General features: G+C 38.2%; 1 protein-coding gene across 1 annotated transcript; it reads left to right on the forward strand.

Moving 5' to 3' along the window:
- DCTN6 (dynactin subunit 6) lies at positions 1 to 24,341 on the forward strand. The gene is made up of 7 exons (XM_061177565.1): positions 1 to 104; positions 7,922 to 7,986; positions 17,284 to 17,389; positions 19,324 to 19,412; positions 20,708 to 20,755; positions 22,160 to 22,302; positions 23,905 to 24,341. Exons 1-7 carry the CDS (start codon positions 82 to 84, stop codon positions 24,001 to 24,003), a joined length of 573 nt encoding a protein of 190 aa, XP_061033548.1. The 5' UTR covers positions 1 to 81; the 3' UTR covers positions 24,004 to 24,341.
- The last annotated feature ends 930 nt before the right edge of the window (positions 24,342 to 25,271 follow it).

The raw sequence follows: 25,271 nt of genomic DNA on the forward strand, positions 1-25,271 counted from the left end.
GCCAGGCTCTGCAATCGCTCGTAGAGATCGTCGCTTTGCCCAGGCGGTTGTGTAGATCCAACTGGAGGTCAGGCCCAAACCATGGCGGAAAAGACTCAAAAAAGGTGGGTCGCTGTCTGAGAAAAGCCTGTTCTGTCCTCTCCGCAGGGGTGGAACCTGTACCTGGTCGCCTGTGGTGCGGACTTAGATGGTGTCTTATCCCGGGCGCCCGGCTTAGACGGTTCCTAAGGCCCGGACCTGGGCGTCCGCGGAGGGAGGGGGCGACGGAGTAGTAGTAGAGCGGCCCGGGAAGGTATACGGAATGGGGCGGGGAAGCTTCTGGTTCTCGGTTCCTCCGCGACCTCTCCGGCTCTCCTCCGCCACGCGCCTGCGCGGAAGCGGTCTCGGGCGGGGCTGCGAGGGGAGGAGGGTGTTGCCCCCCGCCCCGGACACGGAGGAACCGTCCTCTTCCTTTCCGCTGCCCTCGGGGCCCCTGTAGCTGCTGTGTCCCCGACACACACGGGAGTGCCGGCCGCTCCCCAGTCCCTTCCTTCCTGTCGTGGGCGCTGGGTGTTTGTGTAGACGGGCTCCAGGGAGGCCGCGCCTGGACCAGAACTAGCTGCTTTGTAGACGCGTGGGGACAGGCCCTGGGGCTGCTTCTCCAGTGGTCTTACTGGCTGGGCACTCTGGGTGGAAAGGAGCGGCTGGAATGGGGACACGCTTAAGTTAAACTGTTTCCCACAGCAGCAGTGTTGAGCACCCTCTGGTGACTCCCTCTGAAAAAGAAAACTGACCGACCTTGTTTTGGGTGCCATAAATTAACATTTAGGTTTTTCTTCTCTTTAGGCAGGTAATTGTAATCTTTTTCATAAGATAAAGAGGAAAGATCTGCTAGGAATATTATGCACAGTGTATAGTAGTGTGCAGTGGAGATGAAGGTGGTGTTGATTGTTGTTTTAATAGGTAGGTCTTTGGCTAGGCCTTCTCCCAGCTGCCTGTTTCCCCGTCCGCCCCATCACTCCAAGGTACAGTGAGGTCTACGTGGAGATGTTCGGACCACGTTTTAATTGATCTAGCGGTGAGTTTAATTATTCCTGCCTCACAAAGTGTGCTGATTGTAACACACACTACCTGGAGCCTCTTCCTTGTGCATAAAACTGAAGACAGGGCGTTTTTGAGTCTCACCTGTTCTCGCTTGCCCAGGATAAGTTAAACGTTAGATAATACTTTTTTCATAAAAAAATCATAGCGAGAGAGGCTGAGGGAATGGAAAACTGGGTTGGGAAATCACGTCTAAAATGAGATGTTTTATAGAGGTTAATTTATTTGTCCAGGGCTTAATAAAATTGCTTTTTTAAACACACAAACCAACTTGAAAAAACATTTACAAATGTTGATACATTCAAGGGCAGCATCATTCAGCTGTCACAGAAAGAATATCCAAAATGACAGGATGTTTCCAGGAAACTTTCAGCTAACAGAAAAGAGATGACTGGTGTTAGGATAATGATGTCCCAGAAATGAACTTTGCTTCAAGACATTTAAAGTCTCTGGGCTTCAGTTTCCTCATCTAGAAAATGAGAGGTTTGGACCATTTTCTGTTTTCTGCTTCACGTCACTGAAGTTTTTTCTTTCTTCTATTCAGTAGAAAGGTTTTATATTTTCTGTGATTTCAGCAGACAAGTGACACGTAGTAACCCAGATGGATCATTTTAAAATTTTATTAACTTGTTCCTTGTAGAAAGTCAGTGCCTGTCAAAATGATGGGAGCAGACATAGCTGTGTCTAATCTCAACAACATTTCTTGAAGATAGACCCAGGGATTATTAGTTTTTGGTTTGATATTCTTTTTACTTAGAGCTTTAAAAATACTTTGTGGTAGGAAGGTTTGTTCACCGAAATTTATAGAAGAAAAATTCTTGCACGTCTTTTTTTAGTTTTTCACATCAGTAAGGAAGTGGTGATTTTTAAAAATATTTATTTTTGGTGTTACTTTTCATTTATATTAGGGAATATTTGGGAGGATTCTGGAATATGAATGATGGAGAAACATATTAAAGGGTTTGTACCCTGCTGACTCTTCAGAGCTGTATTTCTGGTCTAGAACTCTCTCATGGCTCCAGATCTGGATATACTGGGTCTTTCTCCATGGATACCTCAAGCTGAGTTCATCTAAAATTTAACCAAATAACTTCATTTTTCATTTTCTTTCTTTTCTATGTACTGATGTTTTTCATATCTTCCCACAGATATGTCAAATGCCTCGTAAAATTTTTTTCCAAATGCTCATCACATAATCTTTGTTTTTTTTCTTTTTTCCTAGAAATCTTCCCTTTGAAGTCCTCTGTCAACTTTGCTCTCTAAGGCTGATGCACAGCTGTTATCCTGATGTTCCCTCTGTCCTTGCACGCTGGAGCCTGTTTCTAGAATCTGTCTTGTCTGTTGGTTTACTTTTATTTAGCTAAGTACATCCTTCATTAGCTTCCTAATAAAGAGTGCATAGGAGATATTTTTTTTTTTAGTCCTTGCAAGTCTAAAAATGTCTTTATTTTCCTTCCATAGTTGTTTGCTAGTTTGGCTGGATAAACAGCTCTAGGTTAAACATAGTTTTCACTCAGATTTCTGTAGCGATTATTTGCTGGTCTTGTAGTATCCAGTATTGCTCTTAAGAAATCTAATGCCATTCTGATTATTTCTTCCCCTCTGTGTGTGACTATTGCACCCCCCACCCCTGGAAACTTTTGAGGATCTTCTCTATAGTGTTCAAAAATTTTATGATAGTGGTACTTGGCATGGGTGTTTTGCATTCACTGAGTCCTTCCGGAGTGGAGATTGATGATAGCCTTATGTCCTGGGGAATTTTCTTGTATTATTCTTTCATAGTTTATTCTCCACCAATATCTCTATTTTCTCCTTTCAAAATTACTTTTATTGGGATTACTTTTATACTTCATGTATTGGTCCTCTAACCGTCCTGCCTTTTCTCTCTTTTTTTTTTTACATTTTGTTCTACTTTCTGGGAGAGCTCTTTTTTTAACCTCCATCCTTCTAGTGAATTTTAAATATTAGTCATGTGTTTTATTTCTAGGACCTCTTTCTTAGACTCTGTTCCTTTTTCATAGGCTTCTGTCTTGATTTATGCAGTAGTGTCTCATTTCTCTCAATTGTAAGGGTTGTGTGTTTTGAATGTTTTCTTCTACTATCTGAATTAACTGTGTTTCCTCAAACTATTTTTTCTTCCTGTTTGTTTTGGTTTTTTCCTTCTTAGTTGGAGGCTTTCCAGATGTATCTGATAATGGCCTTCTGTCCATTCTGTCGATTGTTAAGGATGAGAACAGCAGAGCTGGGAGCTCCAGGTATATGCATTAGGCTTGTCCTCTGATGTGTTTCAGGGTAGAGCAAGTCAGGCCGGAAGCTGAGCTTTTCATTGAAGAACTCAGGATGTCTGGTAGTTTCTGTAGAAAAGAATCATCTTCTTATCTCCTTGCTGCCTGAAATTGTGTATGAGGCCAGGAAGGCACATGGGGAAGGGGTGCTGGTGGTCTCACTGTTGCTGTGCCCGTCATTGTCACCTGGCTTTGGCCTGATATCTTAAGCGCAGCGCCTCATGGAGGGGCCGGTCATCACCCGGCTGTGCCCCTGAGGATGGGGACCGGGGGCAGACATCCGACTGCTTGGTTGCCTCACGTTTTCTCCCCTTCCCTAGTACCTAGTGCCTCCAGGCTAGGCCTCGCAGTGACTTTTCCTGCTGCTTACAGTCTTCCGAAAGTCTTGACATCTTTCATCTGCTGTTACCTCCTCTCCCTTGCTCTTCGGGAATAGTACTTCTTTTATTCCTTTACTGTTGTTTTAGTGGTATTTTGAAAGGAGAGATAAGTTGTCCATGTAGACCAGGGGTGGGCAAACTTTTTCTGTAAAAAGCTAGTATTACCTTATTTTTATTGTTGAGGAGTACATAGTGTTCCGGTAAGCTGGTGGCAATATTTTATTTCATTACCTCTCCCTCTTTATGCCTATCAAGGTTATTAACAATGTTTCACTGTTCTGAATAATATTATAATGACCACTTTGTGCATATATTTTCCTCCTATTGAATTCTTGATGATAGAAATCCAGAAATAGATTTCCTAGATCACACATTATGAATATTTTTATGATTCCTGATGCATATTGGTACAGTAATTTCAAAGAGGTGTCCTGATAGTGCCACCAGAAAAATCCTAGTGTCTCAGTTAAATTACAGCTGCACCATCATTGGATAGCTGTCATTAAAGGAAAAACAAAACACCATCACCCTGAACAAACTAATACGAGATAAGAAATGGACCAGAATGTAACCATATTGAATATTCCAAGTATTCACATTTATCTCATAACACAGCCTTTCATTTCTTCCCTCCATTGACTTGTGTCATGTTTCTGCTAGTACGATATCAAGCATCCTGGGTGTAATATGACACAGAACAGTTATGAACAGTGGTCTAGAAATATTCTAACCCATGCCATTGTGAATATGGTATAATCAGGTTATATTTGTGATAGCAGTTTATTGGAGACTGAAAGTAATGAGAAGTAATGCTAATGAAAAATAATAATTTTTTCCTTGGTTAAAGAGGATTGTTGCTGAAGCAGTGGGAGAAATGATTTGAAGATCAGAAAAACTGGTCTTAAAGGGAAACTAAGGAGTCTAAAGTTCATTAAATGATACAAGTTACATGAAAGTATTTTTAGATAAAATAAAGGGGGAGACTTGTAGGGATTATGATTTGAGGGGGACTTTTTCAGGAAAGTGGATAAAGTTTCACCCTGATCATGGAAACATATCCAGGACCTCTTTAGTACCTGGCCTTAAGAAAATTTGATCAGTTATTGATTGATTGGATAGGTAATGCATTTGTGTGATTCAAAATGCAAACAATTTAAAAAATGATATATAGGGCTTCCCTGGTGGCGCAGTGGTTGAGAATCTGCCTGCCAATGCAGGGGACACGGGTTCGAGCCCTGGTCTGGGAAGATCCCACATGCCGCGGAGCAACTAGGCCCGTGAGCCACAATTACTGAGCCTGCGCGTCTGGAGCCTGTGCTCCGCAACGAGAGGCGGCGATAGAGAGGCCCCCACTTGCCGCAACTAGAGAAAGCCCTCGCACAGAAACGAAGACCCAACACAGCCATAAATAAATAAATAAATAAATAAAATTTAGAAAAAAAAAAAAGAAACCAAGCCTCCTTAGTGCCCACCAGTGCTTAAAAAAAAAAAAAAAAAAAAATGATATATAATGAAAAAAATCTTCCATCTACCGTTGTGTCCCTGCTATCTAGCTCCTCTCTCTGAAGGCAGTGAGTATTGATTGTTTCTTACCTGTTCTTCCAGAGATAGTTTGGAAGTAGTCAAGAAAATACAAATATTAAGCAGTTACACACTAGTACTACTGTACAGGTTGCACCAGTTGTAAATGATGCTCAAAAGTCATTTCAGAAAAGCTGAATGTGCTAAACACTTAAGTATTTTATTAGAATGGTAAGGTTGTCTTGTTTAAGTTCATGTTGCATATGAAAATTTTCAGTCATCAAGGAGGACAAATTTTAAAAACATATGAAGCTGTTTCACAGTAAAACATTTGAAAAAATAAAACTGCAATAATATTTTTTAAAATCAAAGAAGTATCCAAAAAAGACATGAAAAACAAATAGAAAGTACCATTAAATTTGTTTATAGTATCTACTGTATGTTAAAAATAAGCAAGTAGGGACTTCCCTGGTGGCGCAGTGGTTAAGAACCCGCCTGCCAATGCAGGGGACATAGGTTCGAGCCCCGGTCTGGGAAGATCCTACATGCCACAGAGCAACTAAGCCCGTGCACCACAACTACTGAGCCTGCGCTCTAGAGCCCACAAGCCACAACTACTGAGCCCGAGTGCCACAACTACTGAAGCCCGCGCACCTAGAGAGAGCCCGTGCTCCGCAACAAGAGAATCCACTGCTATGAGAAGCCCAGGCACCGCAGTGAAGAGTAGCTCCCGCTCACGGCAACTAGAGAAAACCTGCGCTCAGCAACGAAGACCCAATACAGCCAAAGATAGATAAATAAATTAATTAAAAATAAATAAATAAGCAAGTATTTTCATACATGAATATTTATAGAACTTAATGATATTGATATGAGTGAATCATTGCACTCTACATTTCTGGTCCTTGCTGGTGGTGATATAAATATTTATTTAAATATAAATATGATATTTACTGAAATGAGAAAACAACTTTCTGGAAAATTTATAAATCAAGGCTGTAACATGCAAGTCAAGAAAACAACTGTTTTATATACCAGGTTTTAGTAATTTACTTGAAATGCAAAATTCATGTCTTAGAAGAAACTTTGATAGGTTTTGTTTATCTTGTAGAGCTAGAACATGACTAGGATGTCTGGTTTCATCACTCTTCTATTTAATATCATACTGGAAGTCTTAGCCAAGGCAATAAGGGAAGAAAAAGAAATAATATGAATACAAATTGGAAAAGAAGAAATAAAACTGTCCCTGTCCACAGATAACAAAATCGTTTACATGAAACTGGTTTACATGGAAAATCCCAGAGAATCTATAAAACTACTTGAACTAAGTGGATTTAGCAAGGTTGCAAGATACAAGGTCAATATACAAAATTATTGTATTCCTATAAACTTGAAATGAACAACTAGAAATAAAAATTTTGAAAAATCCACACAGACATAAAGTAAAAATATCTAAAATTGTATTGTTATTTCATAGAAACTGAGAGCAGATTTAACACCATGAATAATATCATTACTACTAAGAAAAATTATTAATGACTACGAGTTACTTAATGATTATCAGTTTAATGGGGAAGTCATTTGGTACAGTTCTTCATGTCAGCTCATGGCTCAGCTAGGGCAGCATTTAGCTAGATTCAGCTGTGTCTAACAAAAGATCACAGCAGAATATCAAAAACATTAATAAATTATTTGGAAATTACTAATTTTTTGAATAATTTGCACTACAATTTATATCACTTGATCAGCAGTTTTATCATATACATAGAGAATAAATAGGAATATTTGTAAATTTTGAATTTCTACGTTGATTTCTATATTAATATTACATTGCTGCACTGTTAAATATTTTGAATGAACATTCTTTTTCCTCTTTTTAACCAAAATACTGGCATGTTACTGTCCATCTTCTGGCTTTTTTTTTTTTTTTTTTTTTTTTATTTATTTTTGGCTGCATTGGGTCTTTGTTGTTGGATCTTCGTTGCTGCACACGGGCTTTCTCTAGTTGCAGAGAGCGGGGGCTACTCTTTGTTGCGGTGCGCGGGCTTCTCATTGTGGTGGCTTCTCTTGTTGCAGAGCTCAGGCTCGAGAGCACAGGCTTCAGTAGTTGTGGCACACAGGCTTAGTTGCTCCGCGGCATGTGGGATCTTCCTGGACCAGGGCTTGAACCCGTGTCCCCTGCATTGGCAGGTGGATTCTCAACCACTGCGCCACCAGGAAAGTCCCCATCTTCTGGCTTTGATTTTGTTGACTTAACAATGTAGCTTGGAGATCATTCCAACTCTTTACATACAGGATTATTCATTCTTTATTATGCTGTATATTAGTTCATAGTATACCATAATTTATTAACCAGTTCCCTACTAATGAATATCTAGATTGTTTTGAGCTTTTTGCTATTTAGAAACAATGTTGGTGTTAAAAGAGTCCAAAGCCTCTTTTCCTCTCAAGCATTTTAAGAACGCATGATAAATAATTTTAGCTCAGTGGATGGTGTGCCACCTGAGAAGTTTATAATATATTAAATCTTACAGTTTACTTTTCATTTTTCCTTCTATTTGTTTTAACCTTTTTCTCATTGCAGTGTCAGGACAGCTTCTATTACAGTATTTTTAAACTGTACACATGATGAATGTTACCTTTTTTTCCCTACAGTGTGAAGATTGCACCTGGAGCAGTTGTGTGCGTAGAGAGTGAAATCAGGGGTGATGTAACTATAGGTAAGAAAATAGCCTATTAGTGTTGTTTCTCAAGAATTGGTGTGATTTATTTCAGTGCTTTATAATTCATTAGGTATTATTTTCTATGTTTGACTGATGTCCTAATTTTATTGAGAAACAGTGTATTTCTCTAAGTGTTTAATATTTCTAAAAGAATTTAGTGTGATGGAGTCTATATTTAAACTAATGTCTGATAAACTAACAAGGCAATATAGTAAAGTCATTTTTTTATCTGAGAGACAGCTATTGTGTACCTACTATGTGCCAGGCACTGTGCTAGCACTAGGGACCCAGCAGTGAACACAGCAGACAAAGGTACTTCCTTCACAGAGCTTACATTCTATTAAGAGTGTAAACCACGGAGTCTGACAGACTTGGGGTAGCATCCTTGCTCTTAACCTGCTGAGTTACCTCTGGCATGTCACTTAACCTGTCTCATTTTCCCCATCTGTGTAATTGTGTGTATCAGAATTAGGTTCAACTGCTTGTAGTGGTGGCTTACACACTCAAAGCTTTACTCCCTTATGTAAAAAGCCCAGGGGTAGGCAATTCAGGGCCTGTCAGTTGATTGTCTGGGAGCTCCAGCCTTGCAGGCCAGGATGTGATGGCTAGAGCACGAAGAGTGATCTTGGATAAGAAAGGGGAGGAGCGGAGACAAAGGGTGTGCCTCCCAGTGCATCAGCTCCCCTTAAATAGTCTTCCTGAAAGTTCCACACAGTTTTTGCCTTGGTCTCGGTCTCATGGACACACTTAGCTACAGAGAAGGCTGGGAGATGTAGTCTGAACTGGACACATTGCTGCCCCCTTATTGGCTTCTGTTACAAGGCAAAGGGGAAGAATGGATATTCGGTGGTAGTTAGCAGCTTTTGTCACAGGCAAAATAGTAGTGCCTCCCTCAGAGGTTTTTTTTTTTTACCTCATAGGTTTTTGAAGGATTAAATAAAAGAATATTTGTGAAAGTCATTGCCCAATACCTAACAGATAGTAAGCACTCAATAAACGTTGGCTAATCACACTGTAAAATCAGTGTAGCCTTGTTAGAGGTGAAGTCCAACAATTTAAATCAACTGAACAATTTAACATGAGGCAGCTTGCTTATACGAACATGATTAAATTCCCCCAAATGCACATTTTAGCACATTCTAGTTCTTTTACATGTGTTTTCACTGGACATGGTGCCCTGGTAGCTTTATTAACGTGAGCCCATGCTTACTAGCCACTGTGTGTTGCTGGAGTAGAGCTTTCAGGGAACTAAGTACACTTTCAGAGAGAAGATATGCCTTGTTCCCTTATACTAACAATATCTGTAAAAGAAAAAAATTTTTTTTTAATTTTACTAAGTCTAAGCCTCCAGCCACTTCAGGCACCATGTCTTATAAAACCATGTCTTAAGACTGTGCCTGTATTGGGGACTTCCCTGGTGGCCCAGTGGTTAAGACTCTGCGCTCCCAATGCAGGGGGCCTGGGTTCGATCCCTGGTCAGGGAATTAGATCCCACATGCATGCCACAACTAAGGAGCCGGCAAGCCGCAACTGAGGAGCCCGCGAACCACAACTAAGGAGCCCACGAACCACAACTAAGGAGCCCGCCTGCTGCAACTAAGACCCGGCATAACCAAATAAATAAATAAATAAAGGAAATACAGAATTAAATTACTAAAAAAAAAAAAAAAAAGATCGTGCCAGTATTATGGGACATCATTAGGAATTTGCCAGGTTGGATTTATTTAATTACAATATTTTAAATTGACAGAATTTCAAAGTTTAGATGCTGGCTTTTTCTTTCCAGTGCTGTATTAACTCTTTGTTAACTCTTAAACCACTTGCAAATTTTTTATGAGGAGAAATTATTTTTTTTTTTTTTATAAATTTATTTATTTATTTATTTATTTCTCTTTAGCTGTGTTGGGTCTTCGTTTCTGTGCGAGGGCTTTCTCTAGTTGCGGCGAGCGGGGGCACTCTTCATTGCGGTGCGCGGGCCTCTCACTATCGCGGCCTCTCTTGTTGCGGAGCACAGGCTCCAGATGCGCAGGCTCAGTAGTTGTGGCTCACGGGCCCAGTTGCTCCGTGGCATGTGGGATCTTCCCAGACCAGGGCTCGAACCCGTGTCCCCTGCATTGGCAGGCAGATTCTCAACCACTGCACCACCAGGGAAGCCCGAGAAATTATTATAGTCACATGTTTATCAAAATGTTCCTAGGGAAGTCCCTCCTCTGCATTTTTATTCTAGTATTTTTATGGTTTTCTTCATGATTCGAGGAATAACATCTAATAGTATCCCACAAGGTATTCTATAATTAGAAGGAAAATAAGAATAAAATAATTACTTTCCCTCTCATTTCTACTTCTTCCTCACTTTAAACAGTAAGTGTTCAGTATCTACTGTGTAGTAGATATATAGATGGTATGAATGTCTCTACAGGCATAAATGTACACACAGGTATACATATATGTTTGTGTGTGTGTGTGTGTTTCAGATTTGAAATAACAGTTCCTGTCCTTGCAAAGAATCCCTAGAATAGCAGTAAAGGCTTTATCCTGTGAAAAGGAGAGCTGGACCACTACATAGGACTGGGGCCTGGGGGTTTCAGGAATCAGCGCTCGCTTTTCTGTTCTCCCTCTGTCTTTCATTTCTTTGTGCTTCTCCCCTTTGTTTATCCCTTTCATCCTCCTGCCTTCTGTAAATGTTGAAATTATGTAAAGAAATACAGTATTTAAATCTACTTTCCATGTAAGCTGATTACCATCTGATCATGCACAACTTTGATGGTTAAAATATAAAATGATTGTTCAACACAGATTTTCAGTGACGGATTGTAGCATAAGAAATGGTAATTTTTTTAAAACTAGTGATTTGATGTTTATCATAGAATGGATCTAAGTTAATATTTGTTAGGTTTATTTTTGACCCAGTTTTTTAGACCCAGTTTTTTAGAAGGAGTTTGCCTTCCAGAGCTGGGGACACGGGTTCGATCCCTGGTCGGGGAACTAGGATCCCACAGGCCTTGGGGCAATTAGGCCCACACGCCGCAGCTCTTGAGCCCGTGCCCAAACTAGAGAGAAGCCCATGTTCCACAGCTAAGACCTGATGCAGCCCAAAAATATAAATAAATAAATATTTTGAAAGAAAATTAAGGAAAAGATTCAGAAGTGATATAGTTACCCAGTGTTCTATGTTACACAATTCTTATCTCATTTTCATTGTGCCTGTTTCTTATCTCTAATTTTATATATAAATATCGAAATTTTCCAGTATTGGTATTTAGTCATTTCTATCATGTTATATTTGGTATAAAATTAACTCTTATCTTTTGGTACTATTAATTCATTTTTCTGATGTAATACATCAGATTAAAAAAGCTCCTGGGAGATATAAAGTTAAATCAAAGCTGAGAGTAGAGATAAGTTATCTGATTAAATCTCACTCTCCCTACCATGTTTTTTTAAAATTATTTTTAGTGTTGTGGTTTTTTTTTTTGGGGGGGTGGGGGTGGAATTTTCTTCTTACGGAAACTTTTATTTTCTTATTTATTTTTAATAATTTTTATTGGAGTATAGTTGATTTACAATGTTGTGTTAGTTTCTGCTGGATAGCAAAGTGAATCAGTTATACATACACATCTATCCATTCCTTTTTAGATTCTTTTCCCATATAGGTCATTACAGAGTACCGAGTAGAGCTCCCTGTGCTATACAGTAGGTCCTTATTAGTTGTCTATTTTATATATAGTGGTATGTATATGTCAGTTCTGATCTCCCAGCTTATCCCTCCCCCTCCCTTTTCCCCCTGGTAACTGTAAGTTTGTTTTTTACATCTGTGATTCTATTTCTGTTTTGTAAGTAAGTTCATTTGTACCATTTTTTTAGATTTCACATATAAGCAATATATGATATTTGTCTTTGTCTGAATTACTTCACTTAGTATGATAATCTCTAGGTCCTTCCATGTTGCTGCAAATGGCATTATCTTATTCTTTCTTATGTCTGAGTAATATTCCATTGTATGTATATACCACATCTTCTTTATCCATTCCTCTGTCAATGGACTATTTTTCAACATACGGCTGTTTTTGTTTTTGCTTAATTTATCAGAATAACTAATGTAAGTCTTCTGTTACAGTATGAGATTTGAGCACTTAATAAGCTCTGTTTTCTGGCTTAAGTGGCAGTAAATTTAAGTGTAGTTTAATTAATAGATTTTTCAGGATGTTTTACATAACTTTTCATTCCCTCATCAGTTTTACTCTTACCAAATTATTCCATTCTGAAATATTTGCGGAGGAAAGTAATTTTTTCCTTTGCTATGTTTCAGTTAGTAGAATTTTAAACCTGATCTTCTGTTTTCCTAGAAAATCAGGTATTTGGTTTATCAAAGAAACTAGTCCGAAGCTTTGAAGTATTGTCCTTAACCAGAAACTCTATGGCTGTGGCTCTGCAGGAGCCTGACTCTTTCATTACAGGCAGCTAGGAAACAGACCTTGCGAAAAATAACAGCACTCTCGTTAATTATAATTTGGGTAAATAAGGTTTCATAGTATGAAGCCTGTTTTTAATTAGATTGCCTTGATTCATGGGCCATGCGTTATTTCCTGAAAATGTTGTTTTGAAAGCTGAAAGACATTTCAGAAAGGTAGCTCTGAGCACAGTCCTGTAGTCCTGTTATAGGGTGAAGGCAGACTCCTGGGGTTAGGACAGGGCTTGGTGGGACATCGTAATGTGAAGGCAGAACCGAGTACAGTGGCAAAGCTTTGTGATGGAAGCACTTTGTCCCACTTATTCTGTTGTTCTTTCCATTAGAGTTTTTAATATAAACTTCCCTTTTATTGTGGAAATCTTTTTTTTTAATTGAGGTAACATTGGTTTATAACATTATGTAAGTTTCATATGTACATTATATGGAAATCTTTTTCAATAAAGCAGAACAGTGGCTGTGACTTGAGAAATTCCTCGAATATAAAGCAGTTCTTAAACGTACTTCAGCTTACAGGTCAAAGGAATTGTTTTCATTTTCAAAAGAGACCTTGTGGCTTTTGGAGCTATTTATTGACATATGAAAATGTCCACAAAGATTGCTTTCTGTGGCAAAGATAGACAGGAAAAATGCCCTTTACTAAATGAGGGGAATGGAAATTTGATGCAAGGAATGTCTTTCTGGCTGGGTTGCGTCAAGCCCGGCCAACCATTTAGAAAAATAATTCATCAGCCAGTGAGGCAGCTCCAACTCTAGACACACTTATCCAAACAAGGAGATAAGCCAAATAGGGTTTCAGCACATTTGGTAAGAAAATATACAAACTGCCCTGCCAGAAAGAGCGCCAAGAAAGTTCACAGCAGCCTTTTAAAAAAAAACTTTCCATGGTGACAGATTTTAATTGTTAAAGCATTTTAACCTCAAGACCCTTCAGCTTGGTTTGAATTCAGACCCATTCTAGGTAAAAATGCCTCTTGCGTGCAGAAAAGTACGGAGCAGACTGTGCTCACATTCCAGTGTCTTGGACTAGTGCTCAGGTTGCGGGCTGTCTGGTGCCGACCTCCAGCGCTGCGCAGAGACAAAGCCTCACTCACCTAAGTCAGAAAGTTCCTTTAAGGAGTTCACCAAACTTAAGTCTTAGCAGTCACGTATTCTGCGGTTCATATACACATACTAACCTCTCTAGTCTCTGCCCAAAAAAGACCTACAAGAAGTTAAGGGAATCTATTCAGTTTATTGTCACCCATGACCTTGCTGTTAACATCACAACTTGAAGTAGATAGTTTCACCTTTCAAGTCATTTCAGCCCTGAACTCCAAGACTTGTAGTTTGGCAGTGCGGCCACCAGGTGGAGGTGTTGTCCTAAACACAGGTCTCACAGCAGCTGCTCACAGGTCTCATATAATGCTTTATATCCCAGGGCAAGGCCATTAGATTTATAACCAGTTTTCCAGTTACTTACTAACAAACTTATTAATAATGATAAAAACAATAACAATAATAAACACCTGGCTAAAATAGCCCCAGCATTATTTTTAAATATTGTGTAAGAAGACATGGGATTTGGGATTATTTAATTCTTAAAAATTTGTGCTCATCTCTTTGGGTTTCTTTTGTATAATTAACATGTATTATATTATTTTTGAAAGGGAAAGATAAAAATACCAATTGTTTTCAAAGCTGTACTTTAGAGGAACTTTTTTAAAGAAGCACAGGTCCCAGTGGTACTTTTGCCTTATTAGCCCTTTCTCAGGTAGCTTCTTGCAAGGCTGCTTGTTGTCAAAAGCTGCAGCCTGAGTACCAGCAGAATATCTAGTGCCTCTGGCTACTTATCTAGCTGTGGCAAAGGATCTGCTTTCTGTCACAGTCATGACGATCTCTTCCTCCTGTCAGATTTTTAATGCTAGCAATGGAAAATTATTAATTTTATTAATTATTAATCTTTTTCACTATCTTACAGTATGGTGAAGAATTTTCCTCCCTGGTTAAAAAGAGCTTTTACCCCAGTACCTGAGTATCAGGGAAGTAAAGCACTCCCTTTTCTTCTGTTTCTCAGACCAGAAGGAGTTATTTTATTTACTGTGATAAAGTTCTTAGCTCTTAGTGTCAGGAAGTGATGAACTTCCCATTTTGAAGAACTGTGATCTCCTTTTCAAACATTATTTTATATAATCCACACTTCAGCCCAGTGAGGTAGGTTATCATACTCATCTTTTTATAGATGAGAAAACTGAGGCATTTGAGAGATTAAGCACATAGCCTTTAAGTGATAAAGGCCAGAGCCTGGACTTTCTAGACAAGGGGCGGGGTGCTAGCTGCGGCTTTAATTATAAAGAACCTAAAATAGAAAGATCGTGTCCCTTTATCATAGAATATTTTGACGTAAAATGTAAATCTGGTATTGTGCAAACTACAGATTTAAATTGGTTCACATGGCTGGAAGACCTGTAAGAAATTTCTCATTTCAAAGGAATCCAGTGTTTGTTTCAACAATGTTTTAGCACCTCTCCCCAAAAGTGGTAACTTCTAAATGCCCCTTATTAAGGGATTGGTTAAATAAATTATGGTATATTCATATGATGTGAAATAATATTCAGCCATTAAAAAGAATAGCCAGCTAGATGTACTTATATGGAAAAATCACCATGACTTATGAGGTGAAAAAGCAAATTGCAGAATAAATACTATTCCTTGTTTTTTTGAAAAAGTATGTACTTGTAATTCGTATCTTTTCTCCTTTATTTTTTAACTTTCTAATGAAATATATTTTATATGCAGTGATATTTACAGATTTTAAATATATTGTAGTACTTAAGTCTGGAATAATATACTGCAAATTTTTAAGAATAGTTACCTCTAGGGAATGGGATTAGCAAGAGGAGAGAGGATCTTTCACTTTTGGCTTTGAGGTTTTTCTAATGAGTATGTATTCCTTTTATAAATGTGTGTGTGTGTGTGTGTGTGTGTTTAACAAAGGAAAAAGGCACACGTGGTCACAGTCATGGTCGCCTTGAGAAGCTTCCCAGGGCTCTCAGTGATCCCATCTTCTATTCTGAAATCTCCTATCCTGAACAGGAGAATTCGCCAGGGAAATTGTACTTTAGCAGCTGAGAATTTGGGGAGCCAGAGGTGACAGAAGTAACAAAGCCACTCTCTGTGCATCCTTTGACTTGGGCCCCACCCTCTTTATCAATCCCCAGCTCTTCATTGTTAGGGGAAAAAATAAGCTGCACCGAGATTCCTTCCAATTCTCTGGGCACCTGGAATGCCTCTTTATTTAATACATTTTTGAGCAAGCATGTTAAGTATTCCCAATTTTTAAGATAAACAAGCTCAAAAGGGCAAATATAGCACACATTCCTTTTTGTTTCCCTGTAACATACAGCCCTGCCTGTCACAAGCAGATAATGATTACTGAATAAATTAACAAGTTATTAATATACTTTATTAAACCAATAGAATAGTGAATTTCATGGACAGTGCCATCTGACTCCCCTCCTACTTTCTGTCAGCACTTCTGCCCACCCTCTCGTACTTTCAGAGTCAGTTACTTCCTGTCCGCGTGTTTACAGATAAAAATGGCCTTGGTATGGGTGGGGGGGGGGGCGGGTGTTGGAGGGAGAGGCTGCCGTGAGAGATTCTGTTTTCTCATTGGTGGTTTCATTATCACCCAAATGCTAGGCCTTTGGGTAAATAAAGCAGGGGGAGGGGATGTTACCGGGTTTAGGCAGTGCAGTGCCTCCTCCACCCCGACCGACAATGGGCTTGATGAGAGCCCTTCCTGCCCCTCGACTTGAGGTTGGAGTCACTGCCTCAGGTCTCCCTTTATCAGAGACGTAGGACTCCAGTAACCATGCTTGGCTCCTTCCTCTGCCTGCCGTTGCCCCTTTCAACTGGTTAAAATCACATCCTAGACCAGTAGGGATGGTGACAGAGTAACAAAGCTAAGGTTAGTCTCCATATTTTCTAACTCTCATCTCACCCATATTTCCTCTTAATCCCTTAATAAGAGGACTAATTCTGGGCTTCCCTGGTGGCGCAGTGGTTAAGAATCTGCCTGCCAACGAAGGGGACACAGGTTCGAGCCCTGGTCCGGGAAGATCCCACATGCCGCGTAGCAACTAAGCCCATGTGCCACAACTACTGAGCCTGTGCTCTAGAGCCTGTGAGCCACAACTACCGAAGCCCACATGCCATAACTACTGAAGCCCACCCACCTAGAGCCGTGCTCCGCAGCAAGAGAAGCCACCGCAATGAGAAGCCCACGCACCACAACAAAGAGTAGCCCCCGCTCACTACAACTAGAGAAAGCCCGCGCACAGCAACGAAGACCCAACGCAGCCAAAAATAAATTAATTAAAATAAATTAATTAATTAGCTAATTAATATTTTTTTAAAGGACTAATTCTGTAATGCACTAGCATAAGAAAGCACCAACATTGTAAGCAAAGAGAGCCTTACCTTTATGAGGGAAAGGAAGGAAGGGAATTAATTTTTATTGCTGGCTACGTGTCAGAATACGATGTCTGCAAACATTATTTCATCTACTTCTTAAAACAGCCCTGCAAGACTGGTATTATCACCGCCCCCATTTCACTGCTGAGATAACAGAGGCTTCAGAACAGAGGGTGAGCGAGGGCTGTCCAGCTCCAAAGCGTGTGCTGTCTCCATTCACCTCGGCTTGAGATTTGGCACGAACGGCAGTGATAACATTTGTAACGTGCCTAGTCTGGTGCCTGGCACCTACTTTAGGAAACGTTCCTCCCAACAGCCTCCTTGGAAGCGCAGCCTTCGAAAGTAATGTCTTTTCACCATACTTTTAACAGGACCCAGGACAGTGATCCACCCTAAAGCACGAATCATTGCAGAAGCCGGGCCCATAGTGATCGGCGAAGGTAACCTAATAGAAGAACAGGCGCTCATCATAAATGCGTGAGTGAGACTCTTACAGATGCTCTGAATCAGGTGCCACAGACAGTGTTTCCATTCATTTCAGCCCTATCTGAACCTTTTACAACTGACATCTGGAAAGCCCACTATTTGAGAACTAGGGAAACACTAAGCATCTTTTTCTTTTTTTTTAAATTAATTAATTAATTAATTTATTTTTAACATCTTTATTGGAGTATAATTGCTTTACAATGGTGTGTTAGTTTCTGCTTTATAACAAAGTGAATCAGCTATACATATACATATATCCCCATATCTCCTCCCTCTTGCGTCTCCCTCCCACCCTCCCTATCCCACCCCTCTAGGTGGTCACAAAGCACCGAGCTGATCTCCCTGTGCTATGCGGCTGCTTCCCATTAGCTATCTGTTTTACATTTGGTAGTGTATATATGTCAATGCTACTCTCTCACTTCATCCCAGCTTACCCTTCCCCCTCCCCGTGTCCTCAAGTCCATTCTCTATGGCTGCGTCTTTATTCCTGTCTTGCCCCTAGGTTCTTCAGAACCTTTTTTTTTTTTTTAGATTCCATATATATGTGTTAGCATATGGTATTTGTTTTTCTCTTTCTGACTTACTTCACTCTGTATGACAGACTATGTCCATCCACCTCACTACAAATAACTCAATTTCATTTCTCTTTATGGCTGAGTAATATTCCATTGTATATGTGTGCCACATCTTCTTTATCCATTCATCTTAAGCATCTTTTTCAACACAAGTAATTAGTAACTGAGGAAACCAAAGACCAGAGGGGTAAAGAGACTGGTCCAAGGTGAGATAGCTCGTAGGTGGATGACCAGAATCTCCGAGTCTCGGTCTGATAATCTTCCCCTTACGTATGACAGCCTCTTCTGTTCCTTAAGCAAACATTTCCTGAGGACACCCCCAATGGCCCAGTGCTGTGCTCACTGCCTCAAATAGTCTTTTGGTTGGATGTCTTGGTTCTGGCTGCAATGTTATTACTCATACCTAGACATGTGAACTTAAATCTGATATATATTTTCATATGCTTTGGGGGGTAACACTCAGAATTATATTTGAAAAATTGGGGGTCCTAGAGGCAATTTTTAAACTTTATAAAATATTAGAACATGTACATGATCTTAGTGAACTAGACTATAATACCTATGAAATTTTTATAAGCATTTGTAAAGCTTTCTAGGTAAAATTTTGGCAGGAAATTCAAGCTTATACCTAATTTATAGCAACAGTGTATGGAATTTTTAATAAAGACCTTGGGAAAATACTTAACTGTGATAAAGAGATTGATTTCTCTTAATGCTTACTTAGGATTTGGGAGTTTCTTACTATATTAAGCAGTTTCTTTTTAAAATATATTTTGGCACCTTTAGTGTAAGTCAATTAACAACAGTTAGATTCTGCAGTAACTCAGCTGTCAGAGATAAAGCACTGTTTTTAAATGGCTTTTTCCTCTTAGACCACAAACATTTTATGTTCTAAATGTTTCAGCTATCCACCTAACAGCATAAAATGATTATTTTATGTGAATATCTGTTTACATTTCACAATCTTGAATGATTATTAAGAAAGGAAATTTTTCAAGTTAGGCATGATTTTGATTCCATTTCAACAAGCCGAAAGTCCTAGCCAGCATCTTTTCTACCTTGTCCTGGGAAAGGCACACTGGGCTTTGAGTTTAAAAAATAAACAAAGAAAGGCTGACTTTCTGTACACACCTATGACTTCTTTACATTTCAGTAGTTCTTTTTCAACTCAGAATAAAGTCTTCTGCAGCATAGAGGATAAATAATTCACTTGGATTAAGAAATTACTTACATCATTACATATATTAAGCTTGATGGAGGTAAAATTGAGAGAATGAACCCAAATTCTAAAACAGCAGAATTGCTTATTGCATTGTTGACTTGTTGATAATTTGTCTCTTCTTTTTATAGTCACCCTGAAAATATCACTCCTGATGCCGAAGATCCAGAGCCCAAACCTATGATCATTGGCACCAATAATGTGTTTGAAGTTGGCTGTTGTATCCTTTGCCATAATTTAAGATAAATCATTTCCAGCTGTCTTTTGGTACCTAAGTCTCCTCTGTAGAAATTGTTGTAATTTATCTATCAAATACTTACATTTTATATATATATAATTATTTTTAACACATAATATAATTGTATATAATATATGTTATATATTATGTAATTTATATTATGTGTATATATAAATATATATAAACTATGTTTTTAGGACTAGGCCATCCAGCTCTTTGAAAAGACTTATTTACAGTATATCAAAAAAATTATCCCCTCTGTTCCATTGAATAACCCGAGTAAAAGAAGTATGCTGTTTTCAGGTGTGCGTGCATGCACACACAAACTCACACTCACCTTTAGGAACCATCTTGCTCCTGTTGCTACATCTTGTTGGCAGGTACAGTGACTGAGTGGCCGTAGACATGAAACAGAGTAATCTTGGCTTCAATCCTGGTTTAAGAACCACGCTCTGTCCATTTGATTCCTATATAGTTTTAGGTTGACAGTATGCTGTTGTCTGATACAAGGAAATGGTGGATGGAGATGAAAATATTTCATTCTTTGCATTTTTCCCCCCAAGTGTCACCAGTGCCTTTGCTGATTTCATACTCTAAAAAGATAGTAAAATCTTTTCAAGATGTCAGTGAAACATTATTTTATAATAGAAAGTACTTGAAGGAGAAAATCTAAAGGTTTAACAATAGCAAAATATTTGAATAAATTAAGCTGTAAGCATAAAATGGACCACTAGAACCATTAAGCAGTCATTTACAATTATGTTTTTAAAGATTTTTGATGGTATGGGATAAGGCTTGCAAATGGAAGTGAACCAAATAAAGCGAGCTACAGACGTTTGTACGGTTTGATTTTGTACAGTTTGATTTCCAGTTATATAAAGGGAATTATGTATATTTACATAAAGATATATCAAGCCATTAACAGTGCTACCCTTAAGTGATTGGGTGTTAGTTTTCATTTTCTTAATTGTGAAAATATGTTACTCATAATTTTCATTTTCTTAAAACAATTGTGAAAATATGTTACTCATAAAATCGGGGTATAAGGTGCTCATTTCTTTAAAAATATAGAAGACATTTATTTATACTTGAGATATTTCTACATAAAGATTAAAACTTTACTTGCAGACTGCCCTGGGCAAGGAGTTCTGGCCAGGCCAGCCTGCGTGGCCGGCCCCATGCCTCTGTCTCTGCCCCAATGCAGGATAAGGACAGAGTGAATTAGTAGGGAAGAAAGATGAACATATTCACAATGTCTACTTAACTCTGGCTTACAGATTCCCAAGCCATGAAAATAGGAGATAATAATGTTATTGAATCAAAAGGTAAGTTATGTTTGGAACTTTATTGTGAAAACTGCTTATCTCCTTTCTCTTTGTGGTGTTCCAGAAAACAGCCTAAGTACAGACCACGGCAAAGTGGTGTGCTTGGAAGGAAGGCATGGTTGGAAGTGGGCTAACACAGCTGTGAGACGAATTCTTTGCCTTTAAGGAACCTAATCTAGTAATGTGTTTCATACATTAAATTAAAATTCTAGCTATGTACATTTAAATCAGGATTGAGTTAAACCATAAACTTCAGGTGAAAGATTTGAAAAAGATTTCTCCAAAAAACTAGTGTCTGACTTCCCTGGTGGCTCAATGGTTAAGAATCCGCCTGCCAGTGCAGGGGACACAGGTTCGAGCCCTGGTCTGGGAAGATCCCACATGCCGCTGAGCAACTAAGCCCGCAAGCCACAACTACTGAGCCCACATGCCACAACTACTAAAGCATGCATGCCTAGAGCCCATGCTCCACAACAAGAGAAGCCACCACAATGAGAAGCCCATGCACCACAGCAAAGAGTAGCCCCTGCTCGCCACAACTAGAGAAAGCCCGCGCACAGCAACAAAAACCCAACGCAGCCAAACATAAATAAATAAATAAATAATTTTTAAAAACCAAAAAAAACTTCCTTCCTTTAAAAAAAAAAAAAAAACTAGAGTCAGTGGTAATTTAGTTGATTAACGTTATTGTAGAATTAAAGAAAAAAAATTAGTTTCTCTAGCAGTTTGCTTTCTTGAATTTCAGGACTGCTTTCCCCTAGCCCATCAGAAACAAATGTAAGCTACTTTATCATAGGTGGGGCTAGGCGGGGGCCATGTAAGTCACCATCACTGCTGGGAAGCAGCTCCAAGAGCTTGTCCAGAAAGAACCAGAGTGATAAGACTTTTTTAGAATAGTGCCTTTCCTTTCTTGGTCTTGATTGGCATGAAAGAAAATGCTTTCTTTTTTTAAAAAAAAATAAAATTAGGCTTTTTGTTAATCTGCTTAATGCTTTTTATTTAATTTGGATTACCAATTATGATGATGATTCCCACTGTCATTTTCTATTTGTTGTATACTTACTATGTGTCAAACCTGTGCTTGACACTTTACATTTACTATCTCATTTATTCCTTACAGCGAACTATGAAGTGGGATGGTCTCCATTTTATAGATGAACTTGCTCAGAGAATTTACAGTGACTTGCCCAAGATTGCACAGATAGCAGCAGAGCTCTGTTTTGAATGCACTTGATACTAGTCTGGTGCCTGCCTCTGCGCTGTACAAACTCTGGACTAAAGTGATTTCTTAATATTTTTTTAAGGGCAGTTTGTATTTTTAGACTTGCATCATCTTAGGAAAAAAAATAGTGTTCTAGTCATTGAATGTCTTACATGGTAGTTCTCTCTGTGTCTTTCCTACAGCGTATGTAGGCAGAAACGTAATATTGACAAGTGGTTGCATCATCGGGGCCTGTTGCAACCTGAACACGTTTGAAGTCATCCCTGAGAACACAGTGATTTATGGCGCAGACTGCCTTCGTCGGGTGCAGACTGAGCGACCACAGGTACTAGAACCTCTCTTTTAAAAAGAGTCTTTTCTAGGGCTGCTAATTTTCCCAAAATACCACATAATTGTTTTAATGGAGCAGCAAGTCAGCTGTTTAAAAAGCAAATAATTAAAATAAAACATGAGAGAAACATTCCTAAAACTATAATTTCTTTGTAATTATTGAGTCGTTAATATCAGAAATATGTCCAGAGATGACAATGACACATTGATTATGGGAAAAGAAAATCCAGGGATGTTATTCCTAGTCTTATGTATTTTCACTGGAGGTGCATCACCAAGCCTTACAAACTACATGGATTTGCTCCTAAAAATACCAACCTTGGAGGGTAAGGAATGAACCTACCAAATTTATACTGAATAGCCAACTTGGGTTCATCTATTAGTTTACTAACATAGATGCCTTGAAAATAAACACAGCTCGTGAATATGCAGGTATATTTAGATATTTTCCTGTCTTATGAGAAATTGTCTCCTCCTAATAACCAAGAATAATGGGAAGTATGTATTTGGAGTTTCACATTAGAGTAGGAGATAAGTAAGATAGGGCATTTAAGACTTCCTTTGGACAGAAGACATTCTGATTGAAGTTTGGAGCCTCACTCTTTGGCACACTCAGTATATTACCCAGCCTCCTTCCCTTTCCGCAAAGAAAGTATTTTTCAAGACATTTAGCACTTTTGGTTCTTAGCCATATTTTATCAGAAATTAAAATTCCAGTTCTTTCTGGGTTATTGTAATTCTGTAATGTTTGGCTTTTATTATTATTACTATTATTATAAGCAAGTATTACCTCTGTAGACCAAAAAGGAAATAAGAACAAATCCAGTATTTTTTCACTATCTTTCTGCATAACAGCAAAACGATTGAAGAGGGAGAAATGAAGCTGGAGTTGGGTTAAGGGAGATTAGAATTAAGTGAGCAAGAATATCTGAAGTTTAATACATAATGGTATGTATGCAACACTGTTTTCCATTATCTTGCTGATCGTAAGGATAATGTAGAGGTCCTTATTACAAAGGATTCACCCAGACTTTTGGAAACAAAGTTCTTAGGGCAAGGACCTAAAAAGTCCATAATTTTCACAAGTACTCCAAGTGAGATTTACAGTGAGGGGAGTTTGAGCAAAGCTGGTATGTGAAGAGTGAAGATCAGGTGAGTATCACAGCTGTGTGCTCTGTAGGTCGTGTAGAAAGCAGTGTACTCCGGGTATTTTACTTGTGTTGTCTACTATAATTGGAACTTTTTCAATTCTTAGAGGCCAAGGTGAAATCTACGAAAGCAAGGTTGAAAACTGATTAACATATATTTTTATATGTAAAATTTTTTGGCTTTTTCTTATTACCAAACTTAATGTATGTTCATTGTAAATTGAAAATACAGAAGCAAAAATAAGTCAGTGAATGGGATCCACTGCAGGGGGCACAGGTTCGATCCCTGGATCCCTGGTCACGGAACTAAGATCCTGCATGCTGCGCAACAGGACCAAAAAAGAAAAGTCAGTGAAAATCACCTGTAATCCCATGACATAGTGATAATCATTTCTACCTGATACTCTTTGCTTTCTGCTGGTCAGTTCTTAATTCTCTTATCTTTTTAGCCCCAGACACTACAGCTGGATTTCCTGATGAAAATCTTGCCAAACTACCATCACCTAAAGAAGACTATGAAAGGAAGCTCAACTCCAGTTAAGAACTAAGAACAATATATGATATCAAGATAACATTTGTCTTTGACCACTGTCTTTTGAAAGAGCCACAGTGTTTATGCACTCTTAGCAGTCTGCAGAATAATATGTGTTGACTTTATCTTGTAAAATTGAGTTAGAGAGGAAAGAAATGGGTTTTCATTGTAACTGTCCTCTATAATTTATATAAAATGTATTATTTTCTAATGTCCTTGTCCCATTTCTGATAATTTACAGATTTCTTATTTTGTGTTGTTTTGTTATGTAAAATGTTGGCCATGAATTTTAGTTATATAAAAGACTACCTATGATAAGAAAGAACATATTGTTATGTATTTATATTCTAGCATTTACTAAACTAAATAAAAATGTTGATGACAGGACTTTCAGTGAATATACTTTAATCAATTTTTCTACTTGCATCAACTTTCCCAAAATAGCTCTTTTAATTTTTATTGTGTACTAGCTATATATTAAAGCTAATGTGGATTTGTAGCTGTTTAAAATTTCAGGTGAAATTTCAGCAGCTATTGAATTAATTTAGACTTCATTTTGTTTCCAAGAAAAAGATTTTTTTTCTTTTTTAGTAAAACAAAAGTAATCAGGGAAAGATGTATTCAGTAGAATACAAAATCAAAAAGAATGGTGTCTGATGAAAATGACAAGTAAAATGACCATTGAGTGGTATTCTTAGGTTTCTGAGAACAATGAAACTAGAAGAGATTTTGATATATTTATAAATGTATGAAATTATTTTGGCATATTACTGATCACTAATTATCGACCTTGTCATAATTCTATTTACCTAATTACATAATTGGCAAATTATTGAGGATTTTATTGTAATTCCAAGTTTTTTTAATAATTCAAGTGCATACATTTAATGGGACATACTTTTTAACTTTTGAATCAGTAGATGTTGATTAATACTAAGACATTAAATGCTAAAATATTTTCTCTTGGAACTTTTTTTTTCATTGAAGTATAGTTGATTTACAATGTTATGTTAGTTTCAGGTATACAGCAAAGTGATTCAGTTATACGTATATATGTATTCTTTTCAGATTCTTTTCCATTATAAGTTATTACAAGATTAATTTTTAATTGTGGATAGTAAAAAACTATTTTTGAATTTCTGAAACTGACTGGTACAAATTAGCCTTTGTTCCATTTGTGAACGACTTGATTTTGGTAAGAATATTCATGACTCAAGTTAGAAAACTGTACTACTACATATAGTGGTTTGAAAAAGGAGAACATCACATAAATGTCCTGTTTTT

The sequence above is a fragment of the Eubalaena glacialis genome, chromosome 20 (assembly GCF_028564815.1).
Source record: "Eubalaena glacialis isolate mEubGla1 chromosome 20, mEubGla1.1.hap2.+ XY, whole genome shotgun sequence".
Classification (NCBI taxonomy): domain Eukaryota; kingdom Metazoa; phylum Chordata; class Mammalia; order Artiodactyla; family Balaenidae; genus Eubalaena; species Eubalaena glacialis.